Raw genomic sequence first — 19,454 nt, 5'->3', positions numbered from 1 at the left:
GCATACAACTAGCCCACCTTCTCAGCCGATCTCACTTTTTCTTCTCCTCTTACCGTACACTCCTATTCTGCTAAGATACAGTTTCTGTTCAATTCGAATCCTCAGTTTTCGCATTTCTGAGCAGGTACGTTGCAGGCGCACGTTTACTACTGATGTTCTTCCTGCTTTCAGATTTACCGAACTTTTGGGCTGATATTCTCGCTTAGCCGCTATTGATTGGCTGCACTGAAAGACAGATCTACATATTTTCGACTTCGACTATCATCTCGTGAGGAGTTCACCATGGCTAGCGGCGACGCCTTGGTAAACACAATGCGATCTTCACAAGCCGCCTTCTACCAACAAACAGCAAACCTCCCAGAAGCCGAAAGACAGGCTAAATGGTCGAAGTACTTGCAATGGGTTGCCGCTCAAGCCAACGGCTCAGAAGCCCAGCTCTCAAGCAGTATTCCCCAGAAGCGATCAGGATCATGTGCTTCGATGATTGGTATGGAACCTGGATCTAAGCGTCCCTTTATCGTAGGTTCCCTAGCCCTCTACTGCTATCCTTCTTTGGTTTGACCAGCCTCTGCAGACCATGGCCTCCTCAGCGCCTACGCTCGAACGACATCTTTCTGCTCCAAGCCGACCAACTGCCACAAAACCCCAGCAAACCTTTACACAAGATGTCAAAACCACTGCCGAATCTGCGCCCATCGCAATTCCTCGACGGCATCAAGCAACTCCTGGACGACGTCTCTCGACTTCAGGTGCATCTTATCCGAGTCGGTCCTTCAAGCCATCAACCCTCCACCAGATCGATGAGGTCCAAGACTACTCGCCCAAAGCCTACTTGGCTCAGCAGCAGATTCCTGTCGACTTCTCACCTTCGAACACACCCTTTCTCTCGCAAACACAAGAATATTCACAAATCAGCCCAGCTACATTGGGTCAAGCTGTAGACTACTCTCCAGCACCAATTTCTGGTGATTCGAGCTTGACAAACGCCACTACTATCACTAGTGAGCCGATGTCTCGCAACAACACCAACGACCTGCTCTGTGATCCCTTGTTCATGTGCCGAGTAGGTTCATCTGCTTCGGACAGTTCAAGTGGAGATTCACAAGAGCTTTTTCCTTTTGTCAACGATGTACCCCTACCTTTGGTAGCCAGCTCTGCTGATTACCAAAGTGCCCCTCTCTTTCCTGTCTCTAAATACTCCCCACTTCACTCAACAACCCCAGTTGAGATCAAGCTGTCACCTTCGCAAGAAGGTACTCCATCTCTTTCGATTCAATCTCGTGTCACAAAGAGAGTTCAAGAACAGAACGCTCAAGGCACACGGCCTATTGCGCCGAAAAACAAAGATGATGTTTCAGGTGAACAACCTGCTCCAAAGCTCAAAGCTTTCAAGAATGAAGACGGCACAATTGTGCACAAAGCTGAGATTGCTCGACACACACGTCAGCAAGCTCCACGTAAGACAACCTTTTGCCAATTCTGTAATGATCAGCCGCAAGGCTTTCACGGCGACCACGAACTCCGCCGACACATCGAACGTCACCATACTCAAATTCGACGTGTCTGGGTCTGCCGTGATGCCTCCGAGAGCGGTCGCTTCTTGATCAACTGCAAATCTTGCCGTACTGGCAAGACATATGGCGCCAACTACAATGCCGCCGCTCACCTACGACGGGCTCACTTCAACCCTTGCAAGAACAAAAGAGGTGGCCGAGGCAAGAAGTCCGAGGGTCGTGGTGGTATGGGTGGTGGCAGCTGGCCATCCATGGAATTCTTGAAGGATTGGATGTACGAGACCTTCGAGATGAACATGGGCGGTCGAAACATTGTTCAAAGTTTCGCTCCAGATGCCAACATGGTCTCATATCCAACCGAGCAGCTCGCCGAGTTCGACCAAGTGTGCCCTCAACCTGAAGCAGAGTACGACGACGGCTTTGACACAAGCCCCGAACAAGAGCCACTGTACTACGACTTCGATGGTGCAAATCAGATGGTATACCCGCCGCAAGCGATGCAACAGATGGCGCCGCAACCACAAGCCTTCGTGCCGCAACATGTGCCATTCCCGATGCAGAGTGGTTCGTACCCTCACACTCAGCCTATGTCGATCAGAAGACATCCGCAGCACTACAATATGCAGCATCAGGCCGCATTTCAAGCTGTGCCGTATTGACTCTCGGCACAATATCTCGACACTATTTATGGCCCGTGACGACTGCACTTCCACGACTTCATGACGCTCACGATTTGACGGCTTCACGACGTCTATCTTCACAACACTTCAACTTTCGATCTTGGTTATTGTGTTAGGGTATCTAGGATACAGATATCAGAGATCTGTTTTTTTAATTGGGTTCTCCTTGTACATAAACGGAAGCCTTTTATGGCTTTTGGTTGGACATTCTGTTTTTGAAAGAGACACTGCTTCTAATGTGCCTATCAGAGGCAATTATTATGCTCGCGAACGTCGCTTGAGCATCGGAGATGCGGCAACAACAGCACGCTGATTATCGGGTTCAAGTGGAGTTTTTGACTTGCCTGTTCGCAAGCACGCTTCTGGTATGTGTACTTATTTATTTGGATGAACCCATCTAAGTGTCACTATGGCATGAAAAGTTCTTGCTTGCTCAAATGTTTACTTACGCTTATTGCGTCTCCTGCGTTGGTTGCTCACCAGAAGTACGTGTTGGCGGGGACGAGTCCAGGTGCCTTTCTTTCCTGTCCAATAATTTGGTCGCATAGAACTCAGAAGCAGCAAAGCCAGCTAAGCAGCAAGGAAGACTTCAAGGTAGACTCGGAGCACGCTACCTTCATCTACATCGTCGGCTGTGTTCTAGCCAACAGAGCACGACGATACCTTTCTCGTCCAACAACCATATATACGTGACCGTGTCATTCAGGTCAGCTTTGACCTCCTTGTCTGAATCAATGGTCAGAGGCCAGTCAATCGATCGATCCGGACGCTGTGTAACGATCAGTGTTCCACGTTGCGCAACGTCGGTCAGTCAGTGATGCTGTCAACACCGTGCATGGTTCACGTCACGTCACGTCCCACCGACTTTTGCTTACCGCTTCCAAGGGCGGTCTGTTGACTCAGTGGCTTCTAGAGCGGGTCGTGCCGTATCCAAGATGGATGATGTGGTCGTGGACTTGATACGTACGTCGCCGTTGTATTGGAATGTCAAGCAGCTGTGCCTCCTGTTCTCGGAACATGGCTTGGTGTCTGCCCCGATGGAACTCCCTACTGTGCTTTGTGCTTAGCTTGCCTCGATCCTAGAATGTAGGAGCTGGGTCGAAATGCCGGCAGCAGTGCCGGACAGAGCTCGATTGAGCATGTTCATGGTTGCTGCTATGTACCGGCAAGAACTGTGAATTTTGGTTGAGGACAACCTGACTTGCCAGCAGTAACGATGAGCCGGCAGCTTGCTGAAACAGGGTGTGATAGCTGATTTAGGCTGATTAGACAAAGTGAAGGTGAGCCGTTGGTGTAGGATTGATATCGTAAGAGGAGGTGCATGAATTCTAGGATTACAAGAAAGGCGCATGGTACGTCCTGTTGCTGATTAGCTCAGCGCCGATGGGAATATGCATCAAGTCTGGGACATGAATTGCCGACAGCGATGATATTCGAATGATCACGATAGCTCACATGGGTAGACAGCAATTGCCTTTTGCCCGATGACAGGAGTGAGCCCAGGAGCTAAGGTGGTCTTGCTGCGTGCTTCTGAGCTTCTGTCCACCAGTGACTTGAAGGTTCTCCAATAGAAGGATTGAATGCATCTTGCTTCGAGGTGGTCTCCTCGGTCGGACTGTCTCTGAGCCAAGAGCCACTCGTGTTCCAAGAGCATTCACAAGCGATGTTTACATTCGGAATCCTTTAAAAACTTGGATGCCGTCCGAATTTCCGCGTGGTAGTGGGCCAACCTGCCGATGATCGTTCGTATTCATTTGTCTCAGGCTTTGAGTTCGTGGTGAACGAAAGCTTGAATGGAACTTGGTGCCTGTTAACAGGTGCTTGAAACGTACCTCGATTTTGCCAAGGACGTGGTCGACCATCCGCTAGTATGCGAGTTCGGTTCGGTATTATTAGCTACCGCTACCAGCACTTGTTGGTCCAGGATTGCGAGCTCTAGAAGGAGCTGGTAGTAGTGTTACCGAAGAGGAGCCGAATAGTGTTGGCAAGAAGTACACTACGTATGAGGGTAAGCTCGTTGGGCGTTTGGTAGCTCATGAGCAGCGGGTGTAGCTTGCCAGTGTGCTGACACTATCAAAGCATTTCAGCCCCTATGTAACAGAAGGTTTACGTAGGCGTAGATCTACCTAAGCTCCTAAATTATCACACGGTTAGTTAGCCGCTCATTCTGAAGCTCGAGTCTATGAGTATGCATTCGAGAAGCCTGTGCATTTCCGAGTGGGTTGTGTTATGCAAAGACTAGGTCTCACTAGATTTTGGCAGCCTAATACCAACGGCAGAAGCCGTTTCGTAGACTGCTCAACGATCTGCATCGAATCTAGGGTTAGTTCGCTTGTACTGTGTATTAGACGAACGATACAAGACTGATGTGGTTGAAAAGATTTCTTTCAGCAGCGCAAAGTTTTTCTGATACCCGTTTAGCAAACAGAGATGATATGCATTGCCGCTTGGCAGACTGACCAGCCCAGCTGCTGAGTTTCCACCGTCAAGCTCTATCATGGTTGCAACGCAAGATCCTGGGAAACGTTCGTTGAAACCTACACACCACCTTCCCAGACGGTGCAGTTGTGGCAGGCGCGAGGCTGTGATGCACTTCAAGGGATGAGAAGCGCTAACTTCGCATGATCCCGTGATCTAGCAGGCGTGTGTTGCATAAAAGGCAACTGCTCTCAACTGTTATGCTAGCTCACGGCGCTCTTGCCCACCGTTCGCATAGCATCCGCCTGGGTGTACTGCGCAATTCTGCAATACTCTGCTCATCAGTGACCGAGTGGCAGTCGTTTGGCCAGACAACATCATCCCTTCTAAGGCTAATCGGGACATTGTTTCGTTCTGCGTTTCTGTGACCTCAAATGTACCCAGTGCTTCCAAAGCCGCCCGCGCCTCTGACGCTCACTTCCAGAGCTTCGACCTCCACCACTTCAGGTGTAACGATTCTTTCTAGGACTAGCTGTGCAATGCGCTCTCCCTGCTTCACTTCATAGTCGACCTCACTGAAGTTAAAAAGCAGCACTTTGACTTCTCCTCGATAATCTGCATCGATAACGCCTGCGCCGGTATCAAGAAAGTGTTTGGAGGCCAGGCCGGATCGTGGGGCTATACGTCCGTATGTCCCAGGCGGTACAGCTATTGCTAGTGATGTAGATACAAGGGCTTTGTTTTTTGACTTGACTGTTGTTTGTGCACTTGCATAGAGATCGTAGCCGGCAGCAAAAGCAGAGCCCCGTGTGGGTGTCGTGGCGGTTGGTGCCAATTTCTGAACAAGTAATGGAGGAACGGTAGGGGCAGCCACTTGAGGCATCGTTGGGGCGGCAGTCACGCTAGGTAATAGAGCCGACACAGGCGGTAATGTAGCAGTGGATGTCGTTGTTGGTGGAGGAACTGGTGCTGCTCCTGGCATCGGTGTAGGAGTGGGCGCGGCCATTGCTTGTGTGGTGTCTGCTTTGACTCTCTTCGGAAGGGGTGAATTGGGCAAAGAAGGAGGCAGATGCTGCTGATTTGGGGTCTCGCTTCGATCTGTGGGTGCGGTAGTAGACATTGTTCTGAATACTGCCGTGAATGCGTGGAATATTCTACGCAATCATCGCACACATTTTGGGACGCGTTCTCGACGCGTCTAACATTCTCGGAAGTGATCTTGGCGTTCTTGGCAGGGCAGAGCGTTCTTATGTGGCTCCTTTCCTTCCATATTTATTCTATACATTGAGGGGGCGTGTGCGAGGATATTTTCATAGCACGGCGCTCAACAGTGGTGCCATCTCCTTATCAGAACAGTCAGCGCACTATTTGAACGTGTGAGTTAAGGATATACGGTAACAATCGCCTCGAGGTAATTTTAGGTTGTCTCCTTAGCTCTTCAATTTGAGCCGAGGCAACCTCGGAAGCTGGACCTCATCAAGAGCCAAAAACTGCGGGAAGCCGTTATCCGACAACCATGGCTTGAACAGTGCCATACACGAGGCCAAAGTGATATGACCGAGAGGTATTGCTCCTGATTACGCCTGCCATCACTCTGAGTCGCTGTACATGGGCGCTATTTGATTGTCAAAGCGCAAGACTCGTCATCATGGCCGGAGCAGTCAGACAACCAATCGATCAGAAGGCATTCGAGAGGTACCTTGATCAGAATGTGCCTGAGATTAAGACGCCCGTGGACCTCAAGCAGGTGTGTCACCCTCCTTGAAGGACCCGGTCCTGACACTAACGGCGATCAGTTCGGCTTTGGGCAGTCGAATCCCACCTACCAAGTAACCTCTGCCGATGGTCAGCGCTATGTGATGCGAAAGAAGCCTCCAGGAAAGCTATTGTCGAAAACAGCCCACCAAGTAGATCGCGAGTTCCGGATAATACATTCTCTTCAAGACACAGATGTGCCTGTTCCTAGGGCAATAGCTCTGTGCGAAGATGACAGCGTCATTGGCACAGCATTCTACATCATGTCTTTCCTGGACGGCAGGTTTATCACAGAACCGCATTTCCCTGGCGTCTCGGCAGAGCATAGGATGGAGATGTGAGTCTGGTACAGATGACTCTGGTGTAAACGCTGACCATGATTCAGGTGGCACGATGCTGTACGAACTCTTGCCAAATTTCACAAAGTAGATTATTCGAAAGTTGGAATGGACAATTTTGGCAAGCACTTTGGATTCTACGACCGTCAGATCAAGACTTTTACTACCATATCAAAAGCGCAGGCAGCTGCTGAAGACCAGGACACAAAAGAGCCAGTGGGTGATATTCCACACTTTCACGATATGGTGGGCTTCTTCACCGACAAGTCTCAACAACCGAAAGACCGGTCCACGTTGATCCATGGTGATTATAAGATCGACAATCTGGTGTTCCACAAGACCGAGCCTCGTGTCATTGGTATACTGGACTGGGAGATGGCTACCATCGGGCATCCGCTCTCTGACTTCGTGAACTTGGTCGGTCCATGGACATGGTCAGCTACCGGCGCAAAACTCGAGATCGAGAGCAGAACTACCCGCGCCAATCCACATTTTGAGGCAGGGGCCACGCCAGGTCTGCCATCTCTAGATCAGGTCATGCAATGGTACAAAGAAGAGTCGGGTTATGATGTTCAGAAGGACTTGACCTGGGGCACTGCTTTCGGCGGCTTCCGTGGAGCTGTCATTATGCAGGGTATCGCTGCCAGGTATGCTCAGAGACAAGCCAGCAGCGCAAGCGCCATGGAATATGGCAGTCAGATGAAACCGTATGGAATGTGGGCTTGGAAGCGTGTAGAGGTTCTGAAGAATAGTTCTAGCAAGTCGAAGCTGTAGTAACAAATGGTCGTACTTGTCATCTGAGCCAGCGCATGAGCCCGTCGTTAGCTGGTTTGAAATTCATTTCCGCTGATATGTTTGAGCAAGAGGCTGAAATCGATAATGATCAATATTCTTGGATATCAGCAAAGGCGTAGCAATGTCCGGACGATAATACGTCCGTATGACCTGCTAGGAAAGCACGGCATCGGCACGCCTGCTTACCACCACAAACTTGTCCACAGCGCCGAACAAATACCAAAGGTTTTGAAAAAGGCGAGGACACGGCTGCCCTGGTCAAGCTCCCTTCTGTTCGGACTCTTGCTTCAGCTGTGTGATATTTGTCAAACCTGGCGCGAGCATACACCGCTCCCATTCAGGGAGGAACGGAAGTGCTATGCGGCCTGGTCATCGAGGATACGGGATGCGTCGTCTTGGTCCTGCTCGGCCTCAACTGTGACGCCGAATGTCTTGGCCACGGCAAGACGTTAGCACCACGGAACAATCGGTGCATATGTCGCTCTCGCTCATCTCTGCTCGGCCGACTCGGACCTGGAAATTACCGGGCACAGCCACGACCTCCTGCGTGGGTGTTCGGGCTTTCGGATCTGGGGATCAGGGAGGTCGGGGAAATCCAGGTTGTGGGAGCCGACCAGAGCACTGTTGCGGGAGATAGATGAGTCAAGTCAGCGTAGCGCCCGGGATACCACATTCAGAAAATCTGCGCAAACAATAATTGTCAGCTCCTGAAAGCCCGCTCGATCGACGTTTGCACGGAGGAATGATCTTCATGCTCATGACCTGGGCGGTATGCTCTGTCCATATTCACCACCGCAACTCGGATTTTGTGTCATGCGAGCGGTGCTTAGCATTCGAACGAAGTCTACGAGTAACTGTCAGTGCTAGGTGCTCGCCAGTGCAACACAAGACTGCATGGCTCCCAAGTATGCGGTCAGCCAATCTCGTACCGACATACGAGAGCGATTACAATTATCTTCGAACTCCGCCCGTGACTCTAGCTGATTTTTCGTACCAAAGCGGCATTTACGGACGAAAAGCATCCCAGTCTTCATATCTACGAAGCTCCACGCATATGCTTGAGCCCTGAAAGCCATGATCGACCATGCTTGGTCTTCATGCGCGTGCGTCGCCACGTAAACTACAGTATGTTGATGCCTTCGGCAAGTCAGGTTTCGTGCCCTGGTCGAGTCACGCTGCTGGTGCGAACCTTCACTGAGTGCCAGTAATTTGCATGGGATACCGTCGGGAGAGCAAAGTTAGCATGATTCTAGATTAGGAATACCATGCGACGGGAGGTGGGGCCAACAGCAGATCATTCGAGAAGTCAGCATCAAACAGTCACCGCACCAACGTGGAGAAAATAATACTTGGTAGCAGCGAAATGTCACGGTGCAAGGTTCTTCCATACGGTGAAGACCCTCAGACTAAATGGGCCCAGATGGAGCCAAAGCAGGTGAGAGAAGATGACTTAGCAAGGGTTGCTTTAGAAGCATCCCGGCTGCAGCTTACATAGCAGGGAACGTCATTGTGCTCAAAAGATGCCACGAGGTCGACCGCTGCGACTCATTTCACCCAGCAATCTTAGTCTGGTCGGTGGAATCACTCGCAAACATTAGGGCGATACTGTCCAGTACTCTCGGGATCGTATCGTAAATTACTGAGGGTCAGTTCCATTCAACAGCCAGATCGACAGTTTTGCGCCGCTTGTAAGCTCCCTGTCAGCGCAGCACCAACAGGTACTTGTCTCGATGCAGAAGAAGGTGTATTGCAAGCTACAAGCGCAGTATCTCCCCTACGGACGAAAGAAAAGCCACGATCATTCACTATAATGCGAAAACACCAGTATACCAAATCTCCAGACCACGAAGTCACTCGTTGCTTAGTTTCGAGCTTGCGGACTCAGCCAGCCCTATGACCTTGCGAAGCTCTATGGAGCGTGGCCCCAGAGGACAGGCAAGTTAACCTAACCAGTTCGAGGTTGACAACTTGCTGCGCCAACCACTCGTGCGGACACTTTCCAAGGGTAGTGCGAGCCTACTGCGGGAAGGGGCAGAGTCGGTAAAGAACACAAAGAGCCACTTACTATTAGCCAATCAGAAAAGTCCACTAGTGAACGAGCATGGGACCTAGCTATTCTGGGAAGCAGTTCGACTGATCGTCTCGCACTTGAGCAGCGAAACACGCTTCAAACTGTACACTGCAGATGATAACGAGCAGGACCGTACAAGGCCAATTAAACTCCGGCCCAGCTTTATGTCCTTCGCTTTCGGTCAAAGTCCTTTTGAATGCACAACAGATGGAATTCATAGACTTAGCCTGGGTCCACCCGTCACAGCCCTACAACGCAGCCATGCCTTGGTTCCTGGCAGCATATGAGTACACGTCGTTGGTACAAAGCCGTGAAGATCCACAGACCCATGTGTAGCATACTTTCTATTCATAAGGTATTATAGATCCTCTGGCCCCTGCTCTGACGATTTATCCAAGATATCTACTCACTCTCCGCAATACATTAATAAAGCACTGCTGCTCTTAGGCTGTGCTTCGGGATATTCTATTCTAGTACAGTCGTCACCGGTATAGACTCTTCAACATGGCATCTGTGTTACGGTTTCAAGATATGAATCCCATGTTGACACCTCCTTCCAGTGATCGTGGAGAGTGTGAGGATACAGCTATGCTCAGTTCAGAGACACTGCTTCCCGAACACTTCTATCCATCACCCGCGCCTTCGTTCTCCCAGCGCTGTCCAGCTTTCCCACCACAGTCTCCCGACATGGGACATAGCGACACCACGTACGACACCGAAGAAGACAATCAACAAATGTTCTTCTTGGGTGGTTCAGAGTCTCGGATGTTCTCCAATACTGCTTCGTTGCAGAACGCATCACTGTACTCAACGACCATGCCATATCAAACCTACGAACAGAACTCTTGGGTACCGTTTGAAGGATATCAAAATGCAGTATCTATGTATCCATACTCAAGCGATGAGTCAGCCAGTGTCTACTCCGGTTACATGTCACAAGTGCCGAGCAGTATAATACCACCTGTTCCTCAGGGAGTAACGGGCGCATCATTCAACTTTAATGAGCCAATATCGAGACCACAAGAATCAACAAACTTCCTTAGAGCTTACTCGAACCAGAGCATACGGCATTCACCCACAGCACCAAGTACCACATCTGTCAGTGGCATTTCGTCCCGATCATGTTCACCTGATTTCTCACAGCACGACTCATCAGGTCCACAGGAAACCCGGAGGCCTTCTTTGATGCCACCAAGGTCATCGAGCGCCTCCCTCCATGCCTACGGCATTGCTATACGATCTCCAGACTCAACAACAGTTACAGCTTGGAGATGTGCTTTCCCCAACTGCACGTCTCGAGCAGTGTTCACTCGAGGATGTGATCTACGGAAACACTACAACCGCCACTCGAAACATTTGTTCTGCCGTGTAGAGGGCTGCCCACAATCCGAAGCCGCTTGCATCAATGTCGCACAGCAGCAAGCAGTACAGGCTGGGCAGGAACCCAGCGATCCGTCAAAGCTGGCGGTGACCGGCGGCTTTTCCTCGAAGAAGGACCGTGCGAGACATGAGGCAAAGCATAATCCAGGCATCAAGTGCGAATGGAGTGGACCGAACGGCGAAGACTGTGGTCGCTTATTCAGTCGTATGGACAATATGAAAGATCACGTCAGACGGATACACAACAAGGGGCAAACCCAACCTCAGCAGCAGCATAGCTCTAGCAAGAAGAAGTCATCGCAATGACGGGAGCTTACGAGGGACATGGTGGTGTCATGATTTACGATTTGCTTTTAGCGATACAGGGTCAGCTTGAGCATCCGAGGGCTTCGCATCTCAGCCAAAGAGGGAAACGGACTGTCAGAAGTAAGCGTACGCGCAGCAATGCTGCGATGGGCAAAAGGGTACGTAGTTAGCAGTGAAGGACAATCTCCATCTCACATTGCAAAAGCTACTCGGTAGAATGGCCCAGATTTGTCGACCTCGACCTACATGAATCTTCTTATCTCCAGCATTACCCCGTTAGAATTGCATCGTGCTTACCAATCGAGGATCCGCCGCGCACTCCTCGTCTCCAAGCGGTCGCCACCCGTAAGAAGTAAGATCTACATTCAACCGACTCCACGGAAAGCAGATCCATGTTTCGTTCCAGCACATCTCAGCTTCCGAAGTGCTTACGCGATCATCGCAGTAAACTAGTACGATGCCCAGAATGCTAGCAATTGAGACCACCATACGATGAGAGAGAGCAGGAGATGACCGGCAGCTGGTCGTCCACTCAGGCAGTAGAAGTCGTGGATCGTAAATCACTTACTTACAGCTCTAGAACCCTTTTCGCTACATGCTTTTCTGTCACTCGAAACCCCAGCTTACCGTTGCGCAGACAAGGGACGGACAAGATTCTCGGACCAATTCGCTCAGCTACCAAAGCAGGATTGGCCGTGCAGGATGACATCCGGGGCCAATCCAGGCCTACTGTAGTCCTGCTCTTTCTGTCATATACCCATACTCTACCTCCGCGTAGTCAAAGATGCTCCCACTATGAAGCAGGAATGGCCTCTGCGGCTGATCTGCGGCGAATAGGGCATCCTAGGCTATGCGGAGATCTTCCACAGGATTTGTCAGATTCAGCTGCTGGGTAGCTAGCACGCGGGAGGATTGCAGCGAACATCAGCCCCTGCAGCCGCATGGTCCCAAGCGCTCGTCCTCTTCCGCACACATGGCCACGTTCCTTATACTTGGCACATAATGTTGTCCAATCATGGTAATGATCACACTGTGATCCAGTGATGAAACGTGCTTCCACCGGGCCGTTGCGCAGCGAAGACAGCTTCAAGTTGCGCGTGGTTCTGGCGGTGATCGAGACATGATTTTAAGTCAGGGATTGGCCACACTCGATTCTGTTCCCATCTCCCGCCGACCACCCAGTCCTTTGAACGGCGATCTGCCCTCAATCTCAATCATAGACGGCGAACTGTGATGCTGGCGTTTCAACTCGCAGCAAGCGTGGGTCAAGCTTGCACTCCCTCACGTAGCGGCGTGCGAGCGGAACATCGTCGTCTTGATCAGCGACACTGCTTCTTGGCCCAACTGGAGTGTACTCCTGCGTGTCCTCGTCTTATGTCTGAGCGACCTACCGTCACACCCTCCTTTACCCTTTCCATCGACCAACAGAACCACAATGGACTTCTCACAAGCTGCATGAATGTGATCAATTCTCATGGAACCTCTTCACCGGTTTGTGACTGCTCATTTCCACTCGTGGCACCATCAGACACAGACTGGAACGTTCGAAAGGAGACATGTACTTCGAGTTTATGGGGGCTAAAACAACTGATCACCCTTGCTAGTCAATGCTTGGCCTATTGCCATTCTCGCTATGCCGAAGCACAAAATGTCGATCTTATCCGCATTCGAAGAGCGTTTCAAGCCAATGCAGTGCAGCACGTTGCCGGAAGAGGCGCCTGTGTAGGCATTAGCCTATTTTGGGCTTCATGCTTCTCCTTGGCCTGCGATTCGCTTGACACTAAACGCCTGTCCTCGTCGCTGGCTATTTGCGAGCTTGGTACTCGCAAGCACTGCGACCCAAGCTTCTTGCCAACAGCGAAGCTCGCACCCTCAACGACAAGAGAACATTGGCAGATGTACAAAGCAGCTAGCAGCGGGGGTTACTTATGTCCGAGCCGTGGCAGTCAACTCTGCTTGTAGAAGCTTACGGCGGTTTTATCGCCGCGGAAGCTCCTGCACTTTAGCCTCGATGCTGTTGCTTCGTCACAATCTATTCGATAGAAACGCATCACATCGGCCCTTGTAATTACCAAAGTAAAACCCACCAGAAGTCTAGCTAACGGGTGGCTTGATGTGATGGCATCCTCATGGCGCTCGCCAAAAAACGCCCAGCGCAACACGTGCAAGCCTGCAGGTGCTTCCTGAAGCGAGAACGAACCCGCAAATCACCATCAAGTATGAGATTGACTGTTGCAAGTACTTCTGATGACTGATCTTTGTCCTAGCCTAGGACGACTCGTTCCATGTCGCGTCCACTCGATTTAGAACAGCTGGCTCGCTTGTTTGATACCATTTGAACTGTAGAAAACGCCTTCAATTTCTGGTCGCAACGCTACTATCCGAGTTCATGTTTTGGCAGATTGTTAAGCAACTTGAAGGAGATCAACGCTCGCTATGGATACGCCGAGTAGAAGCTCCAGCATTGGTCAGCTCCTTAGCTTGAAGGTGAGTTCCAGATGGCTTCAGCTTCAGTTACATGCCCACCAAAGCAAGCTCGCAAGCCCTCTAACCTTCATGATCTCATTGCTAATGGCAACTTCAGAGAATAACACTTATCCTCTCGCCGTGTCTGCAGCGTTGAGCCGTCTGAGCTGGCATGAGATACACGGTCGATCAAGGTCGCATGCGCCGATCGAGCACCATCTGTAGGATTGCATCTTGTCGATCGGGAACATGGGGCGTTGTTTACTTGTGCAACTACAGTATGTGCGTCCCCTGTTTAGGCGGAGGTATTGATGATGCCTGAGCTACAAGTACTCACCATCAATCACCATGCGGAACGTCGGCCCGAATACGAGGTCGAGGGTCTCAGACTTCGATCCTGCCATCTTCACGTGCGTTGCGCCAAGCGAATACGGTGATTTGCATGGCCAGATTGCTGGGTCTCCCCGGGTGTCTGTGTTGCACCCCACCTTTACGAAGTAATACGAGAAGGGGCACAACGCGCCAACGACCACAAGATGGCAACGTTGACCGAAAGGACGTGTCCTTGATCGGTTACGGCTTTCACGCGTCGTTCACATCCGATATCTCACGTTGACTGGGAAGTTTTGCTTTGCAACTACTCTGTTCGATGCTCCGCATGAGCAATCCTGGACGGCGTACCGAAACTGAAACTGCTAAACTATCTTGCATACAAGTCGAAACAATGCTGGCCAAAATCATTACCAATACCGAATTACAATAGAGCCTCAATGTTTGACCTAGTCGTAGCGTACGCGACGCTGCGGTGGGGCTAGCCCTCCATAGGCCCAGTGGCTCTCTAGCACTCCCACGAGCAGTGAAGTTCGCCAACAATAATGTCAAGTCCGAAAGGTAGGATGGCGAGCCGTGCACGAACTTTGCTTGTCCATTTGACAGGTTGTCCAACATTGATGCTTCTAGCCAATGCTGCGTCCGGGCCGTTTGTGGTAGTGCCGAACAATCCTTCCTCGGAAGCAGTGGCTTTGACGCTATTGAGAATCAATCCTCGAGAAAACACATCTAGACATGCCGATGGTCGCGAAGGTGAAGCGGCACGTGCCGAAATAGCGTCACTTCTGCTGCTCAGCGTCGTCAGCAAAGCATATTCCAATACAGTCTATCAAAGTCAAAAAGTAATTGCAGAATGACCTGCCAGTACTTGAGTGGCCCGGCACTTCATTGTGTTGTACGAGAACATGAGCGTCGCGGTCCAAGATCAGCGATCAGAAACTCTCCGGGAAGATGACTGCTTATTTCAATAGGACGAATATCTGTTGGCAGCATCGAGCTCTCAGATGCTCAGGTCGATCGTGAGATTTTGTCTTCGGCCAAGAGCGAAGCACCGAGCCCATCCGACTTTGCCACTGGCCGGGACGATCTGAATCCCAGGCCATCAGATGCGGTGCAAGTCTCGCGATACTATGCGGAGGTAACGAGCAACCAGTCGCTGTGCAAATCAACCTGCAGGATAAACAGCATCCATTCATGGGCTTAGACTAGAACACCGTCTGCGAGAATGAACATCCTCCATGTGGCCATTCGACCACCAATATCTGTCGGCTAGTTTTTGTTGTGTGAACACGGTTCCGATGAGCAGCACCAGATCTCTCATCGTGTTCGCATTACCTTCAGCAGCCAACTGGGCCATGATGAATTCAGAGATGTGCTCAGCATTCGCCGGGATGGACGTCAAAAATCTAGACATTCAGCTGGGAAAACGGAAGATGCCCGGTCATTATGCCGAGGAAACATATACACCCCGAAAGGGCTGTCGCTGACATTGACAGGAGTCCTGCATCATGAAGCTCGAGCTCATTTTGAAAAGGAGAAAAGAAGCATAAATTAATGTAATGACGTGTAATCAAAGTCTTTCGGATCAATCCTGGAGACGCTAAGGTCTACCTTATCAACTTAGGGATCCGCGTTCACGTCAACTGCATGTTGTCCTACGAAGCACTGTTTCCTTATCAGTGACCCCAGCAGTACTAGACCTTCAGCACGCGAATGAACAAAATGCTGTCCGCGGCAACTGCAAGTCTCGATCCCAGTGGTCCTACAACCCGTTGCACGTCATTGGACATACTCCGAAACCATACACCAAGCACAACGCAGCTTCGCTAGACACATGCAAGCGGGTTCTATGTCATACACTTCTCCTCGGGTCGATGTGATGATCGAGGTATCAACTGCAATGAAACACCGAGATCTGATGGCTCTCCCAGAGCACTGCTTCTCTTTCAACGTCCCTTGACCACTTCAAAAGACGAATTCCCAATATCGATACTCATCCACAATGGAGGACCCGAAGACCGACTCACAAGGCATCCCGGAAGCTATAGAGAAGTTGAACACACAGAAACCTCGTGAAAAGTTACCACCCACACCCCCAGAGACGGACGACAGTGCTTCAAACAGTTCTACAGATGTAGAATCGGTTGACATCCCCCTTCCGCCACCTTCCGTGACGCCAGAAACAGTGCTTGATGTCGACCTCAAGACGCCAGACGCACATGTACCTCGCGATCCTCGATTGATACGACTGACTGGTGTGCACCCTTTCAATGTCGAGGCGCCTCTTACGGATCTATTCAATGAAGGGTTTCTCACTACTCCGGAATTATTCTATGTCCGCAACCATGGCGCCGTGCCTGAGGTAAAGGACGCAGAGATCCCGGACTGGGAGTTTACGGTAGAAGGAATGGTTGACAATCCTTTGACCATTTCCTTGAAGCAGTTAATGGCCGAGTACGAGCAGATCACATGTCCAATCACGTTGGTATGTGCAGGCAATCGGCGAAAGGAACAGAACGTTGTTCGCAAGACGAAAGGTTTCTCATGGGGAGCAGCAGGGGTCTCGACCGCATTGTGGACGGGCGTCGCGATGTCGGAAGTGATCAGAAGAGCACAACCAAAACGCAAAGCTAAGTACTTGTGCATGGAGGGTGCTGACAAGCTCCCAAATGGCTATTACGGGACATCGGTCAAGCTCAATTGGGCGCTGGACCCGAATCGCGGCATCATGCTTGCGTACAACATGAACGGAGAAATGCTTACACCTGATCACGGCAAGCCTCTGCGGGCGGTCATCCCTGGACAGATCGGTGGCCGGTCAGTAAAGTGGCTCAAGAAGATCATACTGACTGAAGGCCCAAGCGACAACTGGTATCATATCTACGATAACAGGGTGCTTCCAACAATGGTGTCGCCGGAAGAGTCGGCGAACAATCCAAAGTGGTGGACAGACGAGAGATACGCCATTTATGATCTGAACCCTAACTCAGCAATTTGCTCTCCTGCACATGAAGAGCAGATCTCGATAGCTCAGGGCCCTCAAACATACCGTGCTCGAGGATATGCTTACAGCGGTGGTGGACGACGGATTACAAGAGTCGAGATTACCCTGGATAGAGGCAAAAGCTGGAGACTAACCAATGTTGAGTATCCAGAGGATAGGTATCGCGACTTTGGGAAGGATCTGTACGGTGGTCGTATGGATATGAGCTGGAGAGAAACTTGCTTCTGTTGGTGCTTTTGGTCGATAGACCTCCCAAAAGAAGAACTGAAAAATGCCAAAGACATCTTCGTTCGGTCAATGGACGAGAGCATGAATGTGCAGCCAAGGGACATGTATTGGTCTGTGCTAGGTATGATGAATAACCCATGGTTCAGAGTCACGATCGATGTACAAGGTGACACGATGCGCTTCGAGCACCCTACACAGCCAGCGCTTATGCCTGGTGGCTGGATGGAGAGAGTGAAAAAGGCTGGTGGGAACCTTGCTAATGGCTTCTGGGGCGAAAAGCTGGAAGGCGAGGAGCAGGATTTGGCCGAGATCGAGCAGCCAAAAGAGATTTGCATGATCAAGGAAGGCTTGAAAGTCCCAATCACGATTGATGAGCTACGAAAGCATGACCGCGAAGAAAGTCCGTGGTTCGTTCTGAATGGTGAAGTGTATGATGGGACCAAGTTCCTCGAAGAACACCCTGGCGGAGCACAGAGTATCATCTCAGCGGCTGGCGTTGATACCACGGAGGAATTCATGGCTATCCACAGTGAGACTGCCAAGGCAATGATGGTTGATTACCATATTGGTTCACTCGATGAGGCAGCGAAGACTGCATTAACTGACGGGGAGAGCCAAACAGCAGTTTCCACGGAGCCACGGGACCACTTCTTGCAACCGAAGGTCTGGTCAAAAGCAATACTCCACGGCAAGAAGATAGTGTCTTGGGACACACGTATATTCACCTTCAAGCTTGATCACACGGAACAGAAACTTGGGTTACCCGTTGGCCAGCACCTTATGGTCCGACTGCACGATCCTGCGACTCGAGAGGCTATCATCCGAAGCTATACGCCAATATCAGAAATCAACGACCGAGGCTACATGGACATGCTCGTCAAGGTATATTTCGCCACAGATGGCTCGAAAGGTGGCAAAATGTCACTAGCTATGGACTCTTTACCAATAGGGCACTTCATCGAAATGAAAGGACCAATTGGCAAATTTGAGTACAAAGGCAAGGGGCTCTGCCTGATATCTGGGAAGGAACGACACATCAAGTCTTTCGTTATGATCTGCGGCGGAAGTGGCATCACACCTATCTATCAGGTATTTCGGGCAGTGATGCGGGATCGAGGGGACAACACCCAATGCACAATTCTTGATGGCAACCGACTGTTCGAGGACATCCTCTGCAAAGAAGAGCTGGAGGCATTGTCGGACGGCAATGACACGAAATGCAAGATACTGCATACTCTGACGAAGGCACCCGATCACTGGACTGGTCTTCGGGGTCGAATCACTGGCAAGTTGGTAGAAGAGCATTGCATCCAGAGCAAGGAGACGCTGGTACTCATATGTGGCCCAGAGGCGATGGAGAAGGCCATGCACGTTACGTTGCTGGAACAAGGCTGGACTGATGATCAATTAATGTTCTTCTGATGATTTGACGACTTCGAGGTCACGGGAGTCCCATGGTCTGGCATTGGACTCGTGGTGTCCGGCCTAGGTGGTGGCGTTACTTAGTTCTTCAGGGTCAGTCACAGGCTCACAGAGCTTTGCTCTCGTTCGTAGCCTTCAATATCAGGTTGCGATATGTCAGTTGTCAATACCGTTTCTTACAGGCTTCACACTCGCGGGCTAGTAATCATTTCCTTGGCGTGCATCCCGAACTCTGGAGAATCGAGATAACGCTAGCTTTCTTCGACCAATAACGAGCATTTTCGGTTCACTTCAACGTTCTTGCTGCACTCCCTTATCAAAGCCATGTTCTTCTACCTCCATGCTTCTCGAATATGACTGCCGTGGAGAAGAAGATCTCCGGGCAGGTTCGCCGTCAATCTGCACTCGACCCGCATACTACCACTACCAGCCCACGGTTATCTCGATATGCAATTGCAAAGACGAAGGTTCAATTGGTCGGAACATGTCCTACCGTGCAGACGAGCCTCCTCGCCCAAGCTTCTCGTCCTACGAGAACCTCAGTTCCTATCATGGCCAGGTATTGGCTCATGTCATAGCCTCACGCCGCGGACTCGTGGGACTGTATCGCACTTGAGATATGTCGAAAGTGCTTGAATACCAATCTTCATGTGCTACGATGAGGTTTCAACCAAATCCCTTTTTCTGATCCTGGAGTTCTTGCTTTCTACTGTACCTTCCGCGTATGACTGACACCCATTGAGTTGG

General features: G+C 50.7%; 4 protein-coding genes across 4 annotated transcripts; all 4 read left to right on the top strand.

Annotated features, from left to right (window-relative positions):
* Nucleotides 1-282: 282 nt before the first annotated feature.
* Nucleotides 283-2,173, top strand: PMZ80_003593 (uncharacterized protein; the record flags this gene model as incomplete). Its single annotated transcript, XM_064872022.1, has 2 exons — nt 283-519; nt 575-2,173. 2 exons carry the CDS (start codon nt 283-285, stop codon nt 2,171-2,173), a joined length of 1,836 nt encoding a protein of 611 aa, XP_064732402.1.
* A 4,087-nt stretch (nt 2,174-6,260) lies between these two features.
* Nucleotides 6,261-7,479, top strand: PMZ80_003592 (uncharacterized protein; the record flags this gene model as incomplete). The annotated part of the gene is made up of 3 exons (XM_064872021.1): nt 6,261-6,359; nt 6,409-6,704; nt 6,753-7,479. The coding sequence occupies 3 exons, from the start codon at nt 6,261-6,263 to the stop codon at nt 7,477-7,479; spliced, it is 1,122 nt and encodes a 373-aa protein (XP_064732401.1).
* Nucleotides 7,480-10,075: 2,596 nt separating this feature from the next.
* PMZ80_003591 (uncharacterized protein) lies at nt 10,076-11,257 on the top strand (the record flags this gene model as incomplete). The annotated part of the gene is made up of 1 exon (XM_064872020.1): nt 10,076-11,257. One exon carries the CDS (start codon nt 10,076-10,078, stop codon nt 11,255-11,257), a length of 1,182 nt encoding a protein of 393 aa, XP_064732400.1.
* Nucleotides 11,258-16,055: 4,798 nt separating this feature from the next.
* Nucleotides 16,056-18,707, top strand: PMZ80_003590 (uncharacterized protein; the record flags this gene model as incomplete). Its single annotated transcript, XM_064872019.1, has 1 exon — nt 16,056-18,707. The coding sequence occupies one exon, from the start codon at nt 16,056-16,058 to the stop codon at nt 18,705-18,707; it is 2,652 nt and encodes an 883-aa protein (XP_064732399.1).
* Between the last annotated feature and the right edge of the window lie 747 nt (nt 18,708-19,454).

This window comes from Knufia obscura (genome assembly GCF_036327395.1).
Source record: "Knufia obscura strain CCFEE 5817 isolate CBS 148926 chromosome Unknown scaffold_3, whole genome shotgun sequence".
Taxonomy (NCBI): domain Eukaryota; kingdom Fungi; phylum Ascomycota; class Eurotiomycetes; order Chaetothyriales; family Trichomeriaceae; genus Knufia; species Knufia obscura.
This window is presented reverse-complemented; position numbering and strand designations above follow the sequence as displayed.